The sequence below is a fragment of the Mobula birostris genome, chromosome 23, assembly GCF_030028105.1.
Source record: "Mobula birostris isolate sMobBir1 chromosome 23, sMobBir1.hap1, whole genome shotgun sequence".
NCBI lineage: Eukaryota > Metazoa > Chordata > Chondrichthyes > Myliobatiformes > Myliobatidae > Mobula > Mobula birostris.
The window spans coordinates 14,537,090-14,564,536 of record NC_092392.1 but is presented as its reverse complement, the minus strand read 5'-3'; the positions used below and the strand labels follow the sequence as shown (position 1 = coordinate 14,564,536).

The following is a 27,447-nucleotide window of genomic DNA, read 5'->3' as shown; positions in this document are numbered from 1 at the left end:
GTTAGGGGGACAGATAAGAGGTTCTGTGGCAGAGATCGAGAATCCCAGATGGTCTGTTGCCTCCCTGGTGCCAAGGTCCGCGATATCTCGAATCGAGTTCTCAGTATTCTCAAGAGGGAGGGTGAGCAGCCGGATGTGGTGGTCCATGTAGGGACCAATGACGTGGGTAGGAAGAGTGAGGAGGTCCTGAAAGGTGAGTTTAAGGAGTTAGGCACCAAATTAAAGGACAGGACCTCCAGGATAGCAATCTCAGGATTGCTACCAGTGTCATGTGCAGGCGGGTTTAGAAATAGTAAGATAGCGCAGATCAACATGTGGTGCAGGAGGGAGGGCTTCAGATTTATAGATAACTGGGCAGTTTTCCAGGGGAGGTGGGACCTGTTCCGGCGGGACGGTTTACATCTGAACTGGAGGGGGACAAATATTCTTGCAGGTAGGTTTGCCAGAGAGGCTCCAGTGGATTTAAACTAGATACGGGGGGTGGGGGGGGGAGGGGAATCAGAGTGTCGGAACAGATGTAGGGGAGAAGGAAGAAAAAGAAAATAGTAAAGTTGTTTGCACCATTAGTGATAAACAGAGAGTAAGAAGTGGAAAATTTCTTAAATGCATTTATTTTAATGCTAGGAGCATTATAAGAAAGGTGGATGAGCTTAAAGCATGGATTGATACCTGGAAGTATGATGTGGTAGCTATTAGTGAAACATGGGTACAGGAGGGGTGTGATTGGCAACTAAATATTCCTGGATATAATTGCTTCGGGTGTGATAGAATCGGAGGGACAAGAGGGGGAGGTGTTGCATTGCTTGTCAGAGAAAATATTACAGCAGTGCTCTGGCGGGATAGATTAGCCGGCTCGTCTAGGGAGGCTATTTGGGTGGAATTGAGGAATGAGAAAGGTGTAGTGACACTTATGGGGTTGTATTATAGACCAGCAAATGGGGAGCGAGAATTGGAGGAGCAAATTTGTAAGGAGATAGCAGATATTTGTAGTAAGCACAAGGTTGTGATTGTGGGAGATTTTAATATTCCACACATAGACTGGGAATTCCATACTGTAAAAGGGCTGGATGGTTTGGAGTTTGTAAAATGTGTGCAGGATAGTTTTTTGCAGCAATACATAGAGGTACCAACTAGAGAAGGGACAGTGTTGGATTTCCTGTTCGGGAATGAGATAGGTCAGGCGATGGAGGTTTGTGTTGGGGAGCACTTCGGGTCCAGTGATCACAATGCCACTAGTTTCAATATAATTATGGAGAAGGATAGGTCTGGACCCAGGGTTGAGATTTTTGATAGGAGAAAGGCAAACTTTGAGGAAATGCAAAAGAATTTAGAAGGAGTGGATTGGGACAATTTGTTTTACGGGAAGAATGTAATAGAGAAATGGAGGTCATTTAAAGGTGAAATTTTGAGGGTAGAGAATGTTTATGTTCCTGTTAGGTTGAAAGGGAAGGTTAAAAGTTTGAGAGAGCCATGGTTTTCAAGGGATATTGGAAACTTGGTTCAGAAAAAGAGAGATATCTGCAATAAATATAGGCAGCATGGAGTAAATGAGGTGCTCGAGGAATATAAAGAATGTAAAAAAAATCTTAAGAAATCTTAGAAAAGTTAAAAGATATGAGGTTGCCTTGGCAAGTAAGGTGAAAATAAATCCCAAGGGTTTCTACAGTTATATTAATAGCAAAAGGTTAGTGAGGGCTAAACTTGGTCCCTTAGAGAATCAGAGTGGACAGCTATGTGTGGAGCCAAAAGAGATGGGGGAGATTCTGAACAATTTCTTTTCTTCAGTATTCACTAAGGAGTGAATCCTGTGTAAGATAAGGGAAACAGGTAGGGAAGTTTTGGAAACTATGATGATTAAAGAAGAGGAAGTACTGGCACTTTGAAGGAATATAAAAGTGGATAAGTCTCCGGGTCCTGACAGGATATTCCCTAGGACCTTGAAGGAAGTTAGTGTGGAAATAGCAGGGGCTCTGACAAAAATATTTCAAATGTCATTAGAAACAGGGATGGTGCCAGAGGTTTGGTGTATTGCTCATGTTGTTCCATTGTTTAAAAAGGGTTCTAAGAGTAAACCTAGCAATTATTGGCCTGTGAGCTTCATGTCAGCGGTGGGTAAGTGATGGAAAGTGTTCTTAGAGATGGTATATATAATTATCTGGATAGACAGGGTCTGATTAGGAACAGTCAACACGGATTTGTGCGTGGAAGGTCATGTTTGACAAATTTTAGTGAAATTTTTGAACAGGTTACTAGGAAAGTTGATGATGGTAAAGTGGTGGATGTTGTCTATATGGACTTCAGTAAGGCCTTTGACAAGGTTCCACACGGAAGGTTAGTTAGGAAGGTTCAATCGTTAGGTATTAATACTGAAGTAGTAAAATGGATTCAGCGGTGGCTGGATGGGAGATGCCAGAGAGTAGTGGTGGATAACTGTTTGTCAGATTGGAGGCCGGTGACTAGTGGTGTGCCTCAGGGATCTCTACTGGGTCCAATGTTGTTTGTCATATATATTAATGATCTGGGTGATGGGGTGGTAAATTGGATGAATAACTATGCAGATAATACTAAGATAGGTGGAGTTGTGGATAATGAAGTAGGGTTTCAAAGATTGTAGAGAGATTTAGGCCAGTTAGAAGAGTGGGCTGAAAGATAGCAGATGGAGTTTAATGCTGATAAATGTGAGGTGCTACATTTTGGTAGGACTAATCAAAATAGGACATACATGGTAAATGGTAGGGCATTGAAGAAGGCAGTAGAACAGAGGGATCTAGGAATAACGGTGCATAGTTCCTGAAGGTGGAATCTCATGTGGATAGGGTGGAGAAGAAAGCTTTTGGTGTGCTGGTCTTTATAAATCAGAGCATTGAGTATAGGAGTTGAGATGTAATGTTGAAATTGTACAAGGCATTGGTGAGGCCAAATTTGGAGTATTGTGTACATTTTTGGTCACCGAATTATAGGAAAGATGTCAACAAAATAGAGAGAGTACAGAGAAGATTTACTAGAATGTTACCTGGGTTTCATCACCTAAGTTACAGAGAAAGGTTGAACAAGTTGGGTCTTTATTCTTTGGAACATAGAAGGTTGAGGGGGGACTTGATAGAGATATTTAAAATTATGAGGGGGGTAGATAGAGTTGACGTGGATAGGCTTTTTCCATTGAGAGTGGGGGAGATTCAAACAAGAGGACATGAGTTGACAGTTAAAGGGCAAAAGTTTAGGGGTAACATGAGGGGGAACTTCTGTGGAACGAGCTTCCAGCAGAAGTGGTTGAGGCAGGTTCGATGTTGTCATTTAAAGTTAAATTGGACAGCTATATAGACAGGAAAGGAATGGAGGATTATGGGCTGAGTGCAGGTCGGTGGGACTAGGTGAGAGTTCGGCACGGACTAGAAGGGCCAAGATGGCTTGTTTCCATGCTGTAATTGTTATATGGTTAAATGCAGAAGATCAACTTCTTCAAGAGAGGAGAAAATTGTTGACAGCCCTAGCATGATTACACAAACCTTTCAGAACATCATTATTTCTTCTGGATATGGGAATGAAAATAAGGTACAACTGTTGGTAAGATCTACTGGATTAAAGACTATTAAAATATATGTAGCCAACTAAATTCAAGGAATTAATGTTACTTGGAAAAATCAACTGATTTGTATTCGCATCAGAGACAAATGACTATTTTATGCCCAACGGTCGGGCTATCAGAACCTCACATAGATCTTTTTATAATTGTTCCAGGAGTTGTAGCACTATAAAGTGTACTATGATATACAGTATGATGTATACGCATAATGTGGTTGAGTTTTACTTGACCTGCAAAATAATGTATTGATACTAGAGATGTTTGGTTAACATGAGAGAGAAGAGTCCATTAACACCAGACTGATTGTTATAATGAGGACAGAGAGAACTGGTCTTGGTAGCTAACCATCTGTTTTGACCAAAAATCACCATTCACCACATAATCATCAGCACCATCTAAAAATGTCCTTCAGCAATCACAAGCAAACTTTGAATCTGGAATGGAATTAATTACAGTGTTATAGGCCAAACCAAAATGTGGGAAAGTAATCTCAACTAGCTGGATCTGACAGTGAATTTTCAGTTTCATTTATGTAATAGTGCTCTGCATGATATGGTGCAGTTTCATAAATTTAGTGTAAAACTCCTGAAGAGAATATTATTAATAATGCAACAGATTCATCCACATACAAAAAGTCCGATCTGATTCTCAGCATAAGTGCATAATATTACCTATACCTTCATTCCAAGAATAGTGAGAATATACGTGTAGCTTAATCAAGCCTAGAAAATGTGATGAAACATGAAAGATAGATGTGATCAATAAAGCTCAGGTAATTGTCTTAAAGGAGAGAATCTTCAGTTATAGGTTTAACATCTGCATATCGTACCTGCAAAAAGTCCTTTTTGCACAAAATATTGGTGACACATATTTTCTTGAATTAGAGCCTACGTAAAACCAGTGGGAAATTCTTTTATGAGCAGAATTCAAGGAAAAATGTGTTTTCTTTCTTTATTTTGATGTAAATGTCTCCAAGTTTTCAAAGTGTTGTTTTAAAGTGACAGTGGTGCATACATTAACATTTAACAATCTGTCAAAGTGTCCTCGTATCATCTGTTTGCCAAATATTCCCAGCATGCATCAAAAACACAAAGATATAACTACTGAAAAAGGAATGAAATTGATAAACGTTTTTTCTGCAGGCAAGATCACACCATATCATAACTCTTAGATTGGATTTTGTATTTTCAAATCTTGCATTTCCTTTAAATTTAAGATTGACAGAGAATTAGTATTTGAATTGAATCAAAGCACTCCCTAATGCAGGACCCTTTAGAAGATTAGAGGAATGAAACAGAGAGAAATATAGGATCATCTCAAATATTCAAATAGTCTACCATCAACTGTAGCTGATATACAGTGTACAACTGACTACAGGATGCTCATTTTTGTTCCTATGTGTTGATTTGTCATCTTTCATTTGTGGGTTTGCTCGTCCTGATCATTCAAATCGATTTCAATGCAGTGACTTAATCAGTTGTCCTGGTTGTATGGACAAGGGAGTCGCGTAGGGAGCGATCCCTGCGGAAAGCAGAGGGGGGGAGGAAAAGATGTGCTTAGTGGTGGGATCCCGTTGGAGGTGGCGGAAGTTACATCTTTCCCTCCCCCCCACCCCGCTTATCGCAGGGATCGCTCCCTACGCAACTCCCTTGTCCATTCGTCCCCCCCATCCCTCCCCACTGATCTCCCTCCTGGCACTTATCCGTGTAAGCGGAACAAGTGCTACACATGCCCTTACACTTCCTCCCTTACCATCATTCAGGGCCCCAGACAGTCCTTCCAGGTGAGGCGACACTTCACCTGTGAGTGGGCTGGGGTGATATACTGCATCCGGTGCTCCCGATGTGGCCTTCTATATATTGGCGAGACCCGACGCAGACTGGGAGACCGCTTTGCTGAACACCTATGCTCTGTCCGCCAGAGAAAGCAGGATCTCCCAGTGGCCACACATTTTAATTCCACATCCCATTCCCATTCTGACATATCTATCCACGACTTCCTCTACTGTAAAGATGAAGCCACACTCAGGTTGGAGGAACAACACCTTATATTCCGTCTGGGTAGCCTCCAACCTGATGGCATGAACATCGACTTCTCTAACTTCCGCTAATGCCCCACCTCCCCCTCGTACCCCATCTGTTATTTATTTTTATACACACATTCTTTCTCTCTCTCTCCTTTTTCTCCCTCTGACCCTCTGAATATACCCCTTGCCCATCCTCTGGGTTCCCCCACCACCACTCTTGTCTTTCTTCCCAGACCTCCTGTCCCATGATCCTCTCGTATCCCTTTTGCCAATCACCTGTCCAGCTCTTGGCTCCATCCCTCCCCCTCCTGTCTTCTCCTATCATTTTGGATCTCCCCCTCCCCCTCCAACTTTCAAATCTCTTACTAACTCTTCCTTCAGTTAGCCCTGACGAAGGGTCTCAGCCTGAAACGTCGACTGTACCTCTTCCTAGAGATGCTGCCTGGCCTGCTGCGTTCACCAGCAACTCTGATGTGTGTTGCTTGAATTTCCAGCATCTGCAGAATTCCTGTTGTTCACCTTCAAAAGGTGATGCCTCAAAAAGGCTGCTTCTATCATTAAGGACCCTCCATCACCCAGGACATGTCCTCTTCTCTTTGCTTCCATCAAGGAGGTACAGGAGCCTGAAGACACACTCTCAATGTTTTAGGAACAGCTTCTTCCCCTCCCCATGAACCCATGAACACACCCTCAATAATTTTCCCTCTCTTTGTGCAGTATTTATTTAATATATTTTTAATACAAACTTACTGTAATTTATAGTTTTTTATTATTATGTATTGCAATGTACTGCTGCTTCAAAATACCAAACTTTCATAGCATATACCAGTGATATGAAACCTGATTGTGATTCAACGAGATTGCATACGCTTTGTTCCTATTATGGCAGTAGAGGAATCGCAGAGGGTCCCAATCCTTGCTCAGGCAGGAGTTAATTCTAGCCATGGCCAGCCTCTCAGAGCATTTAATCACATCAGCAATCTGGCTGTGAATAGCTAAACTGTTGTCCATCAGGTCTTTTCATGCTTGCATCATTGTATTTAAGGAGGTGCGATGAGGGCTGAAGCAAGGAGAGGTGATGTGGTGAGAATTTCTTCCAGAGTGTATCATTTAAGGAACTGGGATATGAGTGGAGGAAGTGATCGGCAATGCTCCTGTTATTGATGCAAAATGGCAATCTTAAAGAAGCAACTATGAACAAAGGTTTAGGGCTAGCAGAAGAGATAAAGGGAGGATAAGATAGCAAAACCAATAGAGTATGAAATCACTAAGGGAAGACGATCAGCAAGGAAAAAGTGAAGATAACTTGGTGAGAATAGCTTAATTGTACTTGAGTGGATGCACAACAAGAACCCTAAATGAGTGGCATGAGTGAGGGCACATAATGAGATGCTAAAAGGCACAAAAGCTAGGAAAACAGGATGATTAACCAAGGCATTATTCGGTAACAGTTTAGGCACGCTGTTGATGGAAGGGGAGCCAGGTTTATTTGGGGAGATATTCATCTTCACACACCAGCCATGCTTCTGTCAATGCAATGGTATTATGATAATCATCACAAGAACAAGTGAAGGACTGTTCTAGGGAATAAAGATGTATTGAAGGATTGTGACAGCAGAAACATGAACAGAGTTCAAAGAACCAGCCTTAGGAAGAATGAGTTGGATAGGAAGAGAATCAGCAAGTTTAACGCTTGGGGTGTTGATGACGAGGGAGGCAAGAACTTAGGATGAAGTTTTCGGAGTCGTTGTTCATAAGGAAGGAGCAATGGCTCCTTTGGAGAATGCCAAAGTAAGACTAGTCTGCAGCTTAAGTCTTAGTGCCAAGGAATACTGGAGTGACTGAAATGAGATTTCAGGTGTGACAGTACTTGAGGATGTCCTCTACAGTATCTTTACGATAATCAGCAACCACTCCTGGCCAATTCAAAATATACACAAAACACTGAGAGGGGGAGTGAGGGGAGGATGGGAGGCCAGAGGAAGATGTTGGCAAACTGAACTAATAATGTTTACTCAAAGTTATTTAGTTTGTTATGGAGGGAGAAAGCTCAATGAACAATATCCTTATTGTATGTTCGCATTTTGAAGGATTTGGCAACTTCAGGAAATTATATGGATAAAGTGTATTTTGATGCAGTCCAGATGTTAAGCTTTCCCTTGCTTCGCAGGGGCATATTAAAAGCAGATCCCATTACAAATAATAAAACAAAAAATGTGTAGCTGATCAATGTAGGACCTGCTCAAGAGATTCAGCCAACCACATGTTCAGGATAATTTTCATTCCTTTTTATGGAAATAACAGATTCATGTAAATCTGTCACTTTGCACTGCAGCGCTAGTAGCATGCTAACAAATGTTATAATTGAGCATTGAGCTGTGACTGATATTAGCTGTGAATGTCTGTGACTTTTCTAGAATCAATACCTACAGTTTGAGCCCAGGCACCTTTGAAGTGTACACTTAATTAAAAGGGTGCTGTCAGCTCTGATTGATTTAAGTGCAGGAATGAATTGCTGTTCTCTGATGCATTTACTCTTCATCTATAACCTGACTGGGATATATAGTTACAATATAATTACTGGAAAAACAAATGCCAAAACTAAATTTAACCATCTGTGAAAGGGGACTCATTTTATGTGGTACGTACATATTATTCATGTTCTGGAAAATATGAAGGCACCAAATAAAATTAGTGCATTGAAGCACGTATGGAATGTGGCTGGGTTTTTATTTTGGACCACATATTAAAAAGCCACGACAACTATTATGCTTTCATGTAATCAGGGAACGGGAATCCTGCATCACTGTTGTACCATGCAGCGAGACCACACGACAAACAGTTTCACGTGCCACATGGCCTTAATGTCTATTAAGTTGAAGTTAATGAAAGAACTTGACTTGTGTGCTTTGAAATGATGAGAATAACTGCCCTTACACCGTCATTTAGTCTCTCCAGCCCTGACAAGCAGGTTCATAGCTGAGAGAATGAATTTCATGGCATGAGCGCAATGTTCCCTGGGGCAATGTATTTCCAAACATATTAACTATAAGAAAGCGTTAATGTAAGTGAACTGGTTTGCTTTTAGGAATTCCCATACAACAGTACAAACATACCTGTTTTCAGTACAGGTTTTATTTTGCATTTTCTTGATAAGTTGATGTGATTTCTTATTTTAAAGACATTTTCTATTTAATTGATCATTTTGTGCCTTGACTGGAATTTTTATACCCTTCCTCCTTCCCTACTAACTATGAATTGAGATGGGAAGCAGGTCACATTAGAATTTAAGTGACTTCTTCTCAATGTACCTAATCAATGTAATACCTTTCTCTGCATGCGCTTGTAGACATCTTCTGATACTGCAATGTGAGGAAGAAATCTAATTTTCCAGTCAGTAACGGAAGAATACAGGAGTTAAAGTATTTTCAAAATAATGCAAGATATAGTTTAAGATTATTGCACTCCACATTCGATATGAAAGCAAATCAATATTCTATTCTATAGACATGAACAGATTTGACTAACCATCTTTTTTCCTTTTATAAGTTTTAGAAACATATATTCTACCTTTTTCCCTTCTACAGACTCCGATCAGTATGTGCCATTTCTCACAGAGGGCACGCCACTGGATGATTCAACCTCCAATCCAATTCTTCCCCCATCATCATTTGAAACTTCTCCATCTTCACTGTGTCATTTTCAGGATTCATGTGAGCTGAGGTCTTGTACTGATGATTTGCATCTGTACTTTCACCGCAGTCACAGACAATTAAAAAAATTGTATAATTTATATTTATGACGTAAATGTGAACATATTCAAGATTTGTGCTTGGAACTGTAAGTGACAAATCAATGATCCATGCTATTCTTCCTCGATAATAGAATGAGACTACACAGATTACAAATAGTTCAAAAAAACAAGTGCAATGTCTCTGGTCAATTGACACATGGAGACAAAACGGTGTCCTTTGCTTTATGTACAGACAGTAGAGCTTGCTGACAATCTCAAATGAAGAACACTGTGAGAGTTTCACCTTTAAATCAACAGTCCCAAATGATAGCTTCAGGGCAACTCTGAAAGGAATGTGACATTACTGGCTTATTCTCCTCCATTCCTTTTAACATTTGATTTGCTTACACTGTATTAAATATTCAACATTACTTAATATTAAGAGATGACTTAAGTAAAGAATTTATTCCATAGAGTTTCAGGACAATTTAATGTTCAATGGTAAACTAAGGAACATAGTGACATGCTGGGACCATGCTCGATTTAGTAACTATCCCAGGGCACCAAAGTTCAATTTTGAGTGAGGTTAAAGCATTACACATGTTTGTAGCTACTCACAAAGGAGCTGGAGGAACCCAGCGGGTCAGGTAGCATCTATGGGAGGAAAGGGACAGTCGATGTTTCAGACTGTGTCTCCATTTCGAACATTATTTTAGTGGGTGTGGAGGTGTTTGGAGGGGTCACCCTTGGGGCGACATGGCAGCGTAGTGGTTAGCACAACGCTTTACAGTACCAGCGACCTGGGTTTAATTCCTGCTGTTGCTAGTAAGGAGTCTGTGTGTTCTCCCTATGAACTGCGGGTTTCCTCTGACAGCTCTGGTTTCCTCCCACAGTCCAAAGACCTACAAGTTGGTAGATTTATTGGCCATTGTAAATTGACTCGTGGTTAGGCTCGGATTAAAATCAGGGGATTGCTGTGCCGTGTGGCTCGAAGGGCCAACTCCATGCTGTATCTCAATAAATAATTACAGCAATGAAGTAACTTTGAAATACATTATAATAACCAAATAATTTTTTTTGGTTAAATTAAGGCATTGGCATACCCCTGGAATATTTTACATTCTTTTGAAGGAACAAACACAGCAGCACAGCTAACTGAACTGCTGTCTCTCAGTGTCAGTCCTAATCTCTGTTGCCGTCTGTGTGGAGTTTGAACATTCTCCCTGTGACCATGTGAGCTTCCTCTGGGTAGTCCCGGTTTCTCACATACTAACCACATTATATTGCATCCCTCCCCCCCACCCCCACCGCATAGCTGAGTGGTAGGACATGGAGGGAATTGATGAATTGATGGAAATAGATTACAGGGAAAGTGAGTACAGGAGTAGATTTGCCGAATGGGTGAATGGGCACATTTTATACTCTTCGGAAATATAAAATATGGAAATATGACAGGACTTCAATTTGATTTCTCATCCACAATATAACAGCCATTTGCAGCTCCAATTATACTTATAGGTCAAGACTTGGTGGAATGCGGAGAGAGACTGGGGGATGAACCCATAAATTACTAAGAACAAACTTTGGCAGGGCTAAAACACATAATAACTTTAAAGTGCTGCTCATTAGTGCAGCTGCCAGTTCTTTATTTTAACTTAGCTGCTCTCATGTACAAAAGAAGTGAAAAAGTACTCTCGCTCTCTGTGGAGGTTATTGTGTTGGCTAAGAATAACTGATGTTCAATTGCACCTATAGCATGTAAGTCACTTTCAATTGGTTGTATTTATGTGAATTCACTCAACCGTTTATGCAAGTTTTAATTAACAATCATTTTTCACATCTGGTGAGAAGTTATTGACCTTTAAAGGGCTGTAAGACTTACCAAGACCAATTGAGCTGGGACCGTTGACCCTCTGTGGAGTGCTGATGCTTGTTGATGTGTAAAGACCAGTCACCAGTAAGCCATCAAAGTATGTGCTTGTGGAAATAGTCACTGAAATACATGTAAGAAAGCACATTTGAGCAATGACTGATTGGGAGACCAAACACAGCAATTAGCACACAAAGCATTTAGAGCGCCTTTTAGAATGTGCATGCCTCCTTGGCCAAATGAGGTTCATATAGAAACTCCTTGAAGTGACTAAATGTAATCATCAAGACTGCTAACATTACTAAACATTTACTTTGGGTGTTGAACTGAGAACCAAATTAGCAGTATTGGTCCAAATCTGCCAGTTCCATACACGTACAGCCCTGACTGCACCACCCAGAGACGCCAGCAGCAGTGGGCACCATATTCATTAATTAAGCATTACAACGTGTAATAGGCCCTTCCGCCCTTTGAAGCTACGCCATCCCAGCAACCCTACAGCCTCAATTAATCCCAACCTAGTTACGGAAAGATTTACAATGACTAATTAATGTCTTTGGACTGTGGAAGGAAACCGGAGCACCCAGGGAAAAGCCATGCATTCCAGGAGGAGGACGTGTAGAGATTCAATACAGAATGACACTGGAATTGAACTCCAAACTCCGGAATGCCCTGAGCTGTAACAGTGTCAAGGTACACCTCTGCTGCGTCTGAATCTTGCAGTGAATCCCCATGACTGAATCTCTGATCCTATCTAGTCCAGGCCTGGTGCAGGATGTAGGTATGCAGAGAAATGAAAGGGAAAGCAGGTACCTCATAAAAAATTTCAGTTTTAATGAAATGTTGACTCATTTTATTTTTAATATTTTCTCTAATCAACCTAAAACTTTTTCTCAGTGTTTTGATTTTAATGCTATGTTTCTGACATTCTGCTCCTCACTGTTTTGACAACCAGCAAGGATGGAGGTAGAGGGCTTATCAGCTGTCAAAATATTCATGGGAATTTCCTAAGCTTGGCTTCTTTGGAGCAACATCGTCAGGACCTGTTACCACTTGGGCCGCAACGCTGGAGTCTGGGATGCTTCAGGTTGGTAAGGTAAGTCTTCCATATCTGGACCATTTAAGTTTGGGATGTGGTGACCTTGGTGGCAAGTGTGGTTAGCATGCCAATAGACAGTGAAATTACCCCATCTTTCAGAATACAGAATACTATATATGCAGACGTATGAAAAAAATTAATTATGCACTGCCAAGGTAGACTATTGTGATGTACTTTTTAGTAAAATGCACAGTAGAAATCTTGTGAACTTTGCACTTTGAACTTTGCACAACCACTAACCATTACCTACAATTGTCAGGCACCTGAACCAGCATGGATAGCTTCGTACACATCAGTGCGGAATGACTCCACCACACATAGACTCACTTTCAAAGACTCTACAACTAACGTTCTTAGTATTTTTTTACACTATTTGTCTTCTTTCGCACATTGGCTTTTTGTCAGTACTTGTTATTTATAGTTTTCCGTAAACAACGCTATTACAGCTCGGGGCACTGGAGTTTGGTGTTCAATTCCATCGACATCTGTAAGGAGTTTATATGTTCCACCCGTGACCTCCCACAGTACAAAGATGTACTGGTTAGTAGGTTAATTGGTCATTGTAAACTGTCCTGTGATTAGGCTAGTGTTAAACAGGTGAGTTGCTGGGTGGCGCGGCTTGTTGAGCCAGAAGAGGCTGATCTGTGCTGTGCCTCTAAATAAACAAAATAAAACAAATAACAAGGTAGGTGACACAAATGTGCTTTGATAATAAATTTACTTTGACTTCGAATATTCTGTGACCAATAAGAAACAGAGTTCAGATAAACAGGGTTGACTACACAGATTATGGAAATCATGGCCACAACATGCATTGCTTGCATTCAATTAGATCATTTCAACGACATCATCATGAAACGAGTGTTCTGAGAGAGGAATAGGCCACCCTCATTCTGGATTATATGGTAATTCCAAACTCACGAATATGATTGACTCATAACTGGCCGAATGGCCCAGGAAGCAATCAGAGCTTGACAATCATCGCCACCTCACACATCTGCACCTTTGATTGTTATTATCTTAGCAGACATACTGGAATATTACTGTTCACAAGGAATTATAATATAAAGATTCATATGAGAAATTAAGTCCCATTTTTCCACTGAAGATGTAAACATTCAGGAACATGTTAGATTTCAAAGTGCTATTATTAAGATAAATAGTATATTATGTATGTCATTATTGGCAGAACGGAATCACTGGATCCTGCAGCAGAGAAACGAACCTTCTGATTCACCATGTCTATGCTGAATGTTACACCCATCTATACTAATCCCATCGCCAGCACTTGGTCCATAGCCTACTATGATGTGGCAATTCAAGTGTTTGACTACCTGTTTTTTAAATGCTGTAAAATCTGCTTTACCTCCAGTGCCAACACTTCACACATTCCAACCACTGTGGGAAAAATTTTCTCCTCGGATCCCTGCTAAGCCTACCTCTCACTTTAAATCTATGTCATTTCATCATAGAAGCTTGAACCACCAGAAAAAAAAGATTCCCACTATCTACATCATAATCTTGTATATTCCTAACTCAGCCTTCCTGCTCCAGGGAAAACAACTCATCCTATCCAAACTCCCCTTTTTGCTGAAACACACCCATCCAGGAATCAACCTGCTGAATATCCTCTGCACCGTCTCCAGTGCAATCACATGGTTTCCTAAAGCGTAGAAACCAGGATTGTGCGCGATACCCCAGCTCTGGTCAACCAATGTTTTAGAAATTTGTATGATAATTGACCTGCTCTTGTATTCTATACTTTAGCCAATGAAGTCATGCCTGTGCTGCAATTTTTAAGATTTATGTACGTATGTACTCTAAGTTTCCTCTATTAATCAACACTGCCTCAGGCTTTACCATTTACTGTGTTTGCCCTCCCAAAATGCATTACCTCACATGTGCCAGGATTAAATTCCAACCAACTTCCTAACTCCAATTGCTCTGTTCACTTCCAGCTGACCTTTATAATAGTGTAGCCTAAAGCAATCTTTCATACTTCTACAGCACCATCATTTTTGTGTTAACTGTAAATGTACTGGTCATATCTCCTACATTCAACATCCAAGTCATTACTATATATTACAAACATCAAAGGTCCCAACACCAACACTTATGATACATAATTAATCACAGACTTCATAAAATAACCCTCCACCATTACTTTCTGCCTCTAATTACTTGCAAATTTTGGATCCGCTTGGCCAACTTACCCTTCATTAAATAGGCTTTAACCTATGGGCTCTGGTTAAAATATCTTTCACAAGTTATCCTTGAAGCAACTTGAAAAGAAATTAAATAGTTGCTGGCTTGAAAAAGTTGAAGATTAAAAAATACAATAAAGGAACAGGAGGTTAGGAAAAGGCCAGGTGGACAGTACAGTAGAAAGTCTGCACTGTTCAGGTGAATCAGCTGTAACAATGTTGTGTATCACACAGGGAAGATCTAAATTCGCATGATCCAGATCAATAGAGAATCAGGAGAGATGCAAAGTGGGTTGCTGCCTTGCCATCACTTGCTTTAAGATATTCTCTGAAATTAAGTTTTTCCCTGTTTATCTGTAAACAGCAGCGATTTCACTGCTGAGAACCATTTAATTACAAGTATGGGTACTAGAGATCTAAAGTGAAGTATTATTAATATTCCAGGCACAGTCAAGAAATGATACTTTCAAAGTACATAGTACAAAAGTACAAAGTAAATTTATTATCACAATCATCATATACAACCCTGAGATTCGTTTTCTTGCAGGCATACTCAGTAAATCTAAGAAACACAATAGAATCAATGAAAAACTGCACCCAACAAGACAAACAACCAGTGTGCAAAAGACAAATTATGCACATACAGAACAAGACAAAATAATAAATAAGCAATAAATATCAAGAACATGAGATGAAGAGAAGAAGTGTAAGCAATAAGATTTGAGAAGCCACAAGTTCCTTTGCTACTCTTCATTAAATATTTGCCTAGGCTGGAGTGACAGAACAGATTTAAATTTTCACAGTAATGTGTACTGAGACTTGTTCCATCTCTGTCATCAGTGTCAGGCAGAAGGAAACCAGTATATAGTACCGGATTCTCACACCAAAATTGCTAAATTAATGTTACTAATTTAGATCAGAATTAAACTTTTGCTGACAACTGAGCTGATGATTCTGACACCCATTAAAGATCAATAAAGACAAAGTGGAAAAATATAATAAATTGAGTATCACAATTTGATAACTGTTAATGCAAATTTGCTTAAAATAGGTACATTTAAACATCAATCTGAACTCTTGCCAGTGGCAATGTTTTTTTACTACTCATTCTGCTGTCAACTATGGCAGTGCAAGACAGGGTATAAAAATGTGCTGTCCTCACCATGTCTCACATTTATATAAAATCTGGCCACACATATAATGTAAATGAGTCTGAATGGCTATACAAAATAACCCAGTGAAACAAACACATTGTGGACACATAGGGATGGAAAGCAAGTACTGTTGTGCAAGCAAAGCTGACATCCCACAAGTGTATAAAAAAATTAGTTTTACATTAAAAAAATGAGCAAAAACAGATCGATTGCAAAACATAAAATTGTATGAAATTTGTTGAGATCTTTTATTTATTTGTAACTATTTATATTTTTTTTTCATTCTTTATAATTGCTGAATGTCACACTTGAGCAGAACAGTAAACGTATCTGGCAAAAAATGTTGATGCTTGATTACTTTTAATATTATGTTTAGAAGAATATAAACATACACCTGCAGTCTGTGAACTGCATGCCTCATTCATACCAACACTACACAAAGTTCAATTTGCAGTGTCTAAAACTGGTATAATCCTCAGTTCGCTCATGGTTTGTCTGTACTGTTGTATTTCAAGCTTCCATTCTGCCCACAATTTTGCTTCCGGTATCTTAAGCTTTGCAATCAAAAATTTCCTTGGCAGATTCTTTTGTAACTACTATTCATAAACCAGCAATCTAATACTTCTGAGGAATCAGAGAATACCTGTTTCATAATTAATTTTTTTATTTTGTTTGGATGAATGCTCTTCTGTCATTCCAGAAGATCAAGCATCTGAAAACTGCAACAATTCAACATGCTGGAATCCCAGGCTACAAGCAACCTGCTGGTGGAACTCAGCAGGACAGGCAGCATCAGTTGGGGAAAAGGAATTGTTGATGTTTCATGTTGAAACTCTAAACCAGGACCAAGAATGAGAGGGGTGGAATAGATAATATAAGGGAGAGTACTGATACAGGGGCCAGTGGTAATTTATGGATTGAGGAGAGGGGAAGGAGAGGCTGAAATGTCACCTTCTATATTTCTTGCCCAATAACTGTGGTAGGGCACCAAAGCAATTTTCAGATCAATTGGAATCAATGGTAACAGAGAATACTAGGTCAAATTTAATACATTTAAATTCGTGGAAAGCCAGCTGGTGGTGTAGTGGTATCAGCACCGGACTTCGAGGCGAATAGTTCCGAGTTCGAATCCAGCGGGCTCCTTGCACGCTTTCCATCTGTGCTAGATTGAGTGTTGAGCTAGCAACTCGGCCTTCTAAAAGACAGTTAAATGCTACTTTGTATTGCTATATTTATGCTCTATTCTTGGTTGGTGCAGCTGTAACAAAACCAAATTTCTCTCGGGATTAATAAAGTATATCTATCTATCTATCTACAGAAGCGGCAAAAATGCCGCCCAACGCGTCACAAGGCGTGAAAAGGAACAACAAACAAACAAACTTAGTGGAAGTTGGCAACTAAATGAGCTAAAACAGGCAACTTGCCAGTTGGAGGGAGTGGGAAATTTGCTGATTTCCCTGTGAAGCTGTGCCAATTATGGCAAATAAAGTTTAGAGATGGTGAATAGCATGAAAGAGTCAGCGCTGAATAGGAAGCTTTGATCCTTTAATGGGAACACTGAGACATTTTTGTCTGAAGGGGTTTGTTTAAAACATCCTTCTCAAAGTAAAAACTGGCTATACTGAGGTGCATGATGATGAAACAACTACATCCACTGCAACTTAAAATCCACTTTGGGAACTTTCTGACACCATGAAACTCCAAATTAGAGAGGCTAGTTGGTAAGATACTGCCTGTTTCCAGCACACACCTTGATTGTCTATTTCAGGACCACTACGAAAATAACACAGGATGAGCATTGCCTTTTCCCTTCCGTAAAATAATTTTGCCATAACTTTCCAAAGTTTCTCCATTCTGATCTGGTTAACTTGCCACAACTTCAAAACATTTTTGTTCACTTTTTTTACATTCCTTCTGCAACTTTTCAACAAAATTGAGTACATTCTGTAGTTCAAATAAACTTGTGCTTTGTGCATTTCTTAACAGTTACAAGCTTTGTAACTGTTAAAGAACACAGTAAACTAATATGTGTAGTGTTTTACAGTTACTGTGGAGAGTATTTCAGTTACTGTAGTGTACTTGTTGAACGTCGAGTTCAATATCATTCTTGTGTGATAGAAAACACTCATCAGATCCTTTCAATAGTTTTGCACTTTCCGTGAAATAGTGGCTGATGTATTTAGCATGCCACTGCAGATATGCAGAATAACACACACACACAATTCTTTGCACTTGTGGTAAGAAACTGGCAAATGTTCTGAAATTTACAGTATACAAAATGGATACAAAAAGCTACAATTCAATAACTACTTTAAGAATCAACCATTTAAACTTACAAGCCTTTCCACTAATACTGAAGGAAACTGAAAATAACTCCATTTAATCATAGAAGTAAATTGCCACACTCAACACACACGTAAAGAGCATACAAAATAGAGACGGAGGAAAATGGACAAAACTTATAATAACTTGAGAAAAATAAAATACAAATCCAATTGCTAATTTTACAAGTATTTAACTGATCTGAACCCTTCATAATACCAAAATTTCAAACTGTTTTGTGTATTTAATATTTCAGTGATATTAGAGTAATATTTTAAAGCAAATGGAATAACCAATGAGAACGAGTGCCATTTTTGCTGAATGCATTTGGTGGAAGAGCATGCAATTTGCTTATAAGTTTAACTGCTCCAACCAAACCAGCCAAAACGAGCTTTGCTGATAGTGTTAAAGTAATGTAGGGACATTTAGAACCAAAACCATTGTTGATTGCAGATCGCTTTAGGTTTCTTAAGTGGAATCAAAAGGAAATGAAGTCCATTTCAGCTTATGTGGCTGAATTGAAGAAACTGTTTCAGTATTGCCAGTTCAATAATTGGCTTAATGGTGCACTGAGACATTGTTTAGTTTGTGGAATCTTACAAGAAAGCACTCAAGAATGGCTCCTAACTGAAGCACAACTTACATTTAAAAGAGCAGTTGAAATCGCTTTATCAATAGAAACAACAGCTAGAGACAAAATTGAGTTGCGGTCAGGAATGAAAGAGAGTGTGAACAAAATTGCAAAGTCTAAACAGAAACCCGTATGGCTGAAAAAAGTGTGTTACCATTGTGGCAGTGGCTCACATACACAAAATCAATGCAGGTTTAAAAGTGAAACGTACAGAAAATACAACAAATTAGGACACATACCAAGAGCATGACAGCAGACAAAAATAATTGGACCACACAGGAAAGAGATAAAGATAAAAAGACAGGTTGCGGTTTCAAAAAGAGCCTAAATCTACATGCTATTGATGAAAAATCTGATAATGATGCCACTAACACCGTGTAGTCTTGAGAGCTACATTGTGAAAACTAACAAGAATCAAGCAATATGGCTTACACCAGAAGTAAGCGGCAAATTAATTAAAATGGAATTGGACCCTGGCTTGGTTGTTTCAGTCACAAGGTGAGATTGAACAGCATTTCAAAGATACTGAACTGAAGCTGGCAGATATCCAACTAAAAGCTTGTGCTGGAGAAACAGTAACTCTTTTGGGAATGACATTCATAATGGTGAAATACAACAACCAACACTGGGATTGTATGTGGTAAAAATAGGAGGGCCAGCATTTTGAGGCTGTGAGTGGCTGAGACAACTACAACTTGATTGGAGATCCATCCACCATTTGTATGCCTAATCCCCAGCAATAGAGTCAACAGAAAGTGAACTAAGAAAGATACTCGGTGATGCCTCAGCACTGTTCAAGCGTGGCATTGGAAAGCTCAAACATATCAAGGGTAAAATAGTGCTAAATGAAAACGCCACACCAAAGTTTTACGAAGCCCGGCCAGTTCCTTATACCATCTGTGATGAAGTAGCCAGCGAGTTAGATTGCATGGAGGCCGAAGGAATTCTTTACAAGGTTGCATGGAGCCCAGGGATGATGCTTATTTTTGGAGCAGCATCTGCACCTGCACTCTGGTAGAAAGCTATGGACCAGGTGCTACAAGGCTGCCCAGGCACTCAGTGTTACCTGGATGTCATCATTGTTACAGGTAAGGATGACAAGGAGCATCTCCAAAATCTCAAGACAGTGTTAAAAAGATTGGAAGATTAGGGGCCCAGAGCACAACACAACAAGTGTGAATTCTTTAAACCAAGCATCACTTACCATGGTCACACTATTGATACATAAGGATTACACAGTATGCTGAGAAAATTCAAGCAGTGGTGGATGCCCCAAGGCCAAAGGACAAGTCACAGTTGCGGTCAATTACTATAACAGGTTCCTGCCAAACCTGCCTATGTGCTCCATCCCTTGAACTCATTACTACAGATCAGGAGGTAATGGCAATGGACAAAGCAGTGTGAGGTGGCTTTCCAAAAGGCAAAGGAAATGGTGATGGCAGACACTGTTATCGCATATTATGATCCACATTGTCCAGTGGCACCTCACCTTATGATATAGGTGCAGACATGTCACATGTTATGAGTGATGGAAATGAATGCCCCATTGACTTTGCATCACAGAAAAAAAGTGTACAGATTTACAGCGAGAGTGGCTTGGGGTGTAGGTGCAGTTGTATTACAGTGTATATAGTTGAGATGCATTGTGCATTGAGTTGGAGCTTATAGCTAAGCAGGGAGGAGTGTTGTGCATTTACTATTTCAGTAGTATTGTGAATACAGTATACAGTATTGTTTGATAAAGCATTCCTTGTTTTTACATAATTCATTACGGGTTATATGTAAATGTACATGAATGGCTTGCATGTCAAAACTGAATGCCTCACTAAAGTAAAAACTAAACGTACACAAGAATTCTGGGCTTCTGTGTTTTTCTTTCAATTAGTTTTATGTTTTGGAGTTACGAAACACAACACTGTGAACACTATTTTATTCACATTTCAGAGCAATGGAGGAAAAAACTTGCTATCTGAAAAGAAATTCTATTAACCATAATCTTTTTTCTTCATTTGTGAAAGAAAAACATTTACTGTACCTCCAAATCCGATATTACTCACAAGCTCTGAACAAGGTTCTGCCTTCTGGCACTTCTCCATCTTCATTTATTCCACAAACTGCATGCATTTATGATCCAAAACAAAATAAAGAGAACTCACTATTGCTTGTTAGTTTATCTGGCCTTTCTACCAATTATGTTAAACCAACATCATGGACCCTGGTATTGCCGATGGCTTCTCAAAAAATTCAGAGCTTAAAAAACACACATAGAATTTACAACACTAGAAAAATTCAAAGCTCTGATGTTTTACTTTTCATTTTAAATCTGAAGTGACACAACGTTAATATTTTCTTTTATCCCATCACATTTCTTGTGAAAGATTCATATATAGTTTTGGGAAATAAGATAAGTTGGAGAAGCCAGAAGAATATTTGATCTTCACAGGATTGTGATTATTATTGAGTAATACAGGAAGATTAAGTGGAATATTGAGAATAAAGTTTCAATATTAGACCAAAAGACCTTAAGACATAGGAGCAAAATTAGGCTGTTTGGCCCATCAAGTCTGCTCTGCCATTCAATCATGGCTGATCATGTTTTTTCCACTACTCAGCCCCACTCCTTGGCCTTCTCCTCGTAACCTTTGACGCCATGGCCAAACAAGAACCTATCAATCCCCGCCTTAAATACACCCAACGACCTGGCCTCCACAGATGCCAGTGGTAACAAATTCCACAAATTCACCGCCCTCTGGCTAAGGAAAATTCTCCGCATCTCTGTTTTAAATGGACACTCCTCCATCCTGAGGCTGTGCCCTCTTCTCCTAGCCTCTCCCACCATGGGAAACATCCTTTCCACATCTACTCTGTTTAGGCCTTTCAACGTTCAAAAGGTTTCAATGAGATCACCCTCTCATCCTTCTGAATTCCGGCGAGTACAGACCCAGAGCCATCAAATTTTCCTCATACGATAACCTTTTCATTCCTGGAATCCTCCTTGTGAACTTCCTCTGAACCATCTCCAATGCCAGCACATCTTTTCTTAGATAAGGAGCCCAAAACTGTTCACAATATTCAAGGTGAGGCCTCACCAGTGCCTTATCACACACCTGTTTTTGTATTCTAGACCTCTTGAAATGAATGTTAATATTGCATTTGCCTTCCTCACCACTGATTCAATCTGCAAGTTAATCTTTAGAGTGTTCTAGACAAGGACTCCTACATTCCTTTCATTTCAGATTTTTGGATTTTCTCCCTGCTTAGAAAACAGTCTGCACATTTATTTCTACTGCCAGAGTGCAATTACTATGCATTTTCCACCATTGTATTTCATTTATCGCTTTCTTGCTCTTTCCCCAATCGGTCCATGTCCTTCTGCAGCCTTCCTGTTTCCTCAACACGACCTACCCTTCCTCCAATTTTCATATCAGCTGCAACAAAGTCGTCTGTTCCATTATCTAAATCATTGGTATACAGCATTAAAAGAAGCGGTCCCAACACCGACCCCTGCAGAACAACACTAGTCACTGGCAGCCGACCAATAAAGGATCCTTTTATTCTGACTCGCTACCTCCTACCAATCAGCCAATGCTCTAACCATGTAGTAACTTTCCTCTAATACCATGGGCTATTAACTTGGTAAGCAGCCACATGTGCTGCACTTTGTCAAACGTCTTCTGAAAATATAAATATACAACATCCACTGCATCCCCTCTATCTATCTTACTTGTAATCTCCTCAAAGAATTCCATCAGGTTTGTCAGACAAGATTTTCCTTTAAGGAAACCATGCTGACTTTGTCCTATCTTGTCCTGTGTCACCAGTACTCCATAACCTCGTCCTTAACAAATGACTCCAACATCTTCTCAACCACTGAAGTCAGGGTAACTGGTCTATAATTTCCTTTCTGCTGCCTCCCTCCTTTCATAAAGAGTGGAGTGACATTTGCAAATTTCCAGTCCTCCAGAACCATGCCAGAGTCCAATGATCCTTGAAAGATCCTTTCTGATGCCTCCACAATCTCTATTGCTACCTCCTTCAGAACCCTAGACTGCAGTTCATATGTTCCAGGTGACATATGCACCTTCAGGTCTCTCAGCTTTTTGAGTACCTTCTCCCTTGTAATAGTATGTGCAGTCACTTCTCTTCCCTCACACTCTTCAATGCCTGGAACATTGCTAGCGTCTTCCGCAAAATATTCATTTAGTTCATCTGACATCTTCTTGTCCCCCGTTATTATTTCTCTGGCCTCATTATCTAGCTTTCCTATATCCACTCTCATATCTCTTTTATATACTTGAAAAAGCTTTTTCTATCCACCTTGATTGATTGCTAGCTTGCTTTCATTTCATCTTTTCCCTCCTAATGATTCTTTTAGTTGCTTTCTGTAGGTTTATAAAAACTTCCCAATCCTCTATCTTCTTGCTTATTTTTGCTTTGTTGTATGCTCGCTCTTTTGTTTTTACATTAGCGTTGACTCCCCTTGTCAGCCACTGTTGTGCTATTTTGCCATTTGAGTATTTCTTTGTTTTTAAATACATCTATCCTGCACCTTTCTCATTTTACCCCAGAAACTCAAACCATTGCTGTTCTGCTGTCATCCCTGCCAGCATCTCCTTCCAATTTACCTTGGCCGACTCCTCTCTCATACAACTGTAATTTCCTTTACTCCATTGACATACTGCTACTTCAGACTTTACTTTCTCTCTATCAGATTTTAAGTTGAACTCAATCATATTATGATCACTGCCTCCTAAAGGTCCTTTTACCTTAAGCTCCCTAATCACCTCCAGTTCATTACGTAACAGCCAATCCAGTTTATCTGATCCCCTAGCAGGCTCAACAAGCTGCTCTAAGAAGCCATCTCATAGGCCTTCAACAGATTCCCTGTCTAGAGATCCATTACCAACCTGATTTTCCCAGTCTACCTGCATGTTAAAATCTCCCTTGACTATCACAACATTGCCCTTTTGACATGCTTTTTCTATTTCCTGTTGCAATCTGTAGTCCATATCTCATCTACTGGTTGGAAGCCTTTATATATCTACCATCAGGGTTCTTTTACACTTGCAGTTTCTCAACTCAACCTATAAGGATTCAACATCTTCCAATCCCATGTCACATCTTTCGAATGATTTGATGGTATTCTGTACCACAGAGCCACGCCACCCACTCTGCCTATCTTCCTATTTCTCCGATACAACGTGTAACCCTGGACATTCAGCTCCCAACTACAATTATCCTTCAGCCATGATTCAGTGATGGCCACAGCATCATAACCCGACAATCTGTAAAAGTGCAACAAGATTTCTTATACTCCATCGATTGAGATATAACACTTTGAATACTGTATTGGCTTCCCTTTTTGATTCTGCATCCCTAATGCACTGATACTCAAACTGCTGGCTGCAATTTTTTCCTGTCATCTGCCTGACAGTATGACTGCACACTATCTTTGTTTTTTTACCACCTATCCTATCCTGAGTCCCTTCACTCCTGTTCCCACCCTCCGGCCAAATTAGTTTAAACCTTCCCCAACAGCTCTAACAAACCTGCCTGTGAGAATATTGGTCCCCCTTGGGTTCAGGTACAATCTGTCCTTTTGTACAGGTCATGTCTCCCCCAGAAGAAATCTCAAAAATCCGAAGCCTGAAGTCCTGTCCCCTGCACCAGCTTCTCAGTCATGCATTTATCTGTCAAATCATCCTGTTTTTAATCTCACTGGTGCATGGCACTGGTAGCAATCCAGAAATCACTACCCTGGAGGTCCTGCTTCTCAGCTTTCTGCCTGGCTCTCTAAATTCTCTCTTCAGGACCTCTTTGCTTTTCCTTTCTATATCATTGGTACCAATATGTACCAAGACATCTTGCTGCTCCTTCCCCCTCCAAAATTATGTTGGGTTCAAGTAAATTATTATTTACTTGAGAATTGCATGGGACTTTTCTGCAACTGTTACCATTGTTACTTTTATTCCCTGAAAGGAACAAATTCGGGGTAGAATGGTACAGCAATTGGCAAAGTTACCTTCGAGGTTCCAGGGATGCAGGTTCAATCCTGCTCTTGCTTGCTGTCAATGTGGAGATTGCATATACCCTTCATGACCAATTCCCAAAGATCTTCAACAGATTAACTAGCTCCCTGTAAATTACCTTTCTCTGTGGGAAATTGGCAAAAGATTAAAGGGTGTTGATGAGCATAAGTAATGTAGAACAGGGAAATAATGATGGGGGAATGGGATTGAAGGGACTGCTATTTACAGTTGTAATGGGGTCAATGGGCTGAATGGAGTGCATCATTATAATAAAGGAAATGTTGGGTGTTGCTCTGGAACCTCCCAATTTATGATTCATTCAAGACAATTTAATCCCAATTAATAACTCAGTGTAGTGCTGACAGAAAATTGGTCAGATGGTTTACAGAGAAGGAAAAAGCTTTAGTTTCTGACAAGATGGAGATATTCCGGTCAGTTGGGCAGAAAAGGGAAAATGGAATTTAGTCCAGAGAAATACAGGATTTGGCAAATTCTTCAAGGCAAATAAATATACATGGGATGATATTGTATGATGTGAAAGGATAAAGAAACCTTGGAACTTAAGAAGTAGATGGACAGGTCAAAAGGTGGTTACAAAGGCAGTTGAGATGTTTTATTGGAAAAGGTATGGAACACAAGAGCAGTAAGGTTATACTAAGTAGGTCATCAAAACTGAAAAGGGTACAAAAAGATTTATGAGGATGCTACTGGGACTGGAGGGTTTGAGTTGTAAGGAGAGACTGGATAGATGAGCACAATTTTTCTTCTAGAGCGTAAGAAACTGAAGGGCGCCTTTCGGAGATTTTTAAGATTATGAAGATGATAGAAAAGGTAGGTAAGTGAGTCTTTTTCCAAGGAGTCTAAAACTGGGGGGGGGGCGGTGGGGGGGAAGAGATTTAAGGTGAAAATGATGCAAATTCAAAGGAGATCTGAGGGGCAAGTTTATCCTGACAGAGGCAGGTATCTATACAGAACAAACTGCTAGAGGATGCGGCAGAGGTAGATATAATTATACTTCTATGCTTTAAAAGAAATTTAGACAGGATAGTAAGGACAAATCAGATTAGTATAGACAATAGGTTGGCATCGATGAGTTGTGTGGATGAACCCATTTCTGTGCTGTAATGCTCTGTGACTCTATAGTATCTAAAATGATGACAGGCCTAGACAGTATAAATAAGAATATATTTTTCTTGGCAGAGAGATAAAAACAAAATTGGGGAAACTGCTTAGAGTGAAAATAAGAAACATATTTTTATCCAGACTGTGGCAGGAGTCTGGAAGTCACTGCCCAAAAGGTTAGTAGATGGTGAAATCCCAATCACATCTGATGGCTATTCCGGATCATGGGATCAGGTTGGGTAGCTCTTCTTCATTTGGTGGAGACATGATGAGTTAAATGGTGTATTTTTGACATAAATTTTCTATGCAGTATTGCATTGAGACAGACGCAGTCTTCCAGATGAAATATTAAACAGAACTCTCAGCATGAATTTCATATATTTATTCATATTTTCTTAGAGCAGAGAAGACTATCATTTAGTGCACCAAGCCTATGACAGCTCTCAGCGCTTTCCGATCAGTCCTATTTCCCCCACATATTTCCTTGTCACCTATTTTCACTTACATGCCCATCAACTCTCCCCAGTTCTCTTGCCACCCACCTGCACTTGCCAATTAACCTAACAGACTACCTTTCAAAGATGGGATGAAACCCACACGTTCAAAGGCAGAATATGCAAAACTCCACACAGACAACACTCAAGGTCAGAATCAAACTGGCTACTGGAGCTATGCAGCCAAGGAGTTATAGAGCCAGGTATTGCGGGAACACTTGGTGGGATGGCCAAGAGCTATGGATTATATTATAAAGAATTTGCTTGTAAAAAAGAAAGCAGGAGCTACAGATAGATTCTTGGGTTGCAAACTTACAGAAGTTGGAACAGAAATTATTGTTCAAGTTGGAACAGAACAAGAACAGTTCCATTAAATGCAAAAAGCTCCTAGCACACAGCCATATAGTATACTATTGGCAAGAGGAAACTCTTACATTAACAAATGAATATCCAAATCTGCAATTAATTGAATGCTGCAATTTCATCATTAACAATGTGAATCAATCTAATTGGGATCAGTCATTCATAAAATGCAGATTAGAACATTATTTAACAAACATAACTAACAAATGCAATTATAACCTACCCACTGAATTGCTACAGACATAATATTTCAATATTTTTTCAATACTGGACTCTGTAGATGTCAATATAATGCATATGTTGCACACTTAAACAAATGCAATATGCTCCTGGTTAATAAATTCCAGTTATGATCTACAGTATTGAACATAGAACAATACAGCAATGGATAGATCAGTTGGGCCATGACGTTCTGCCGATCTTGATGCCAATTTATACTAATGTCTGCCTCTTAAGTATCATCCATATCCTTCCATTCCCTTCATATTCATAGAAACATAGAACATAGAAACATAGAAAATAGGTGCAGGAGTAGGCCATTTGGCCGTTCAAGCCTGCGCCGCCATTCAGTATGATCATGGCTGATCATCCAACTCAGAACCCTGTACCTGCCTTCCCTCCATACCCCCTGATCCCTTTAGCTACAAGGGCCATATCTAACTCCCTCTTAAATATAGCCAATGAACTGGCCTCAACTGTTTCCTGTGGCAGAGAATTCCACAGATTCACCACTCTCTGTGTGAAGAAGTTTTTCCTAATCTCGGTCCTAAAAGGCTTCCCCTTTATCCTCAAACTGTGACCTCTCGTTCTGGACTTC

At 39.8% G+C, this 27,447-nt stretch overlaps 1 protein-coding gene across 3 annotated transcripts in view; it reads right to left on the bottom strand.

Annotated features, from left to right (window-relative positions):
- Nucleotides 1-27,447, bottom strand: part of LOC140186845 (reelin-like) — a 319,577-nt gene that overhangs the window by 270,295 nt on the left and 21,835 nt on the right. For all 3 annotated transcript variants that reach the window (XM_072241501.1, XM_072241502.1, XM_072241503.1), the window contains exon 2: nucleotides 11,225-11,335. In XM_072241501.1, coding sequence (XP_072097602.1) covers nucleotides 11,225-11,335 — 111 coding nt within the window. The remainder of the gene's footprint in view (nucleotides 1-11,224; nucleotides 11,336-27,447) is intronic.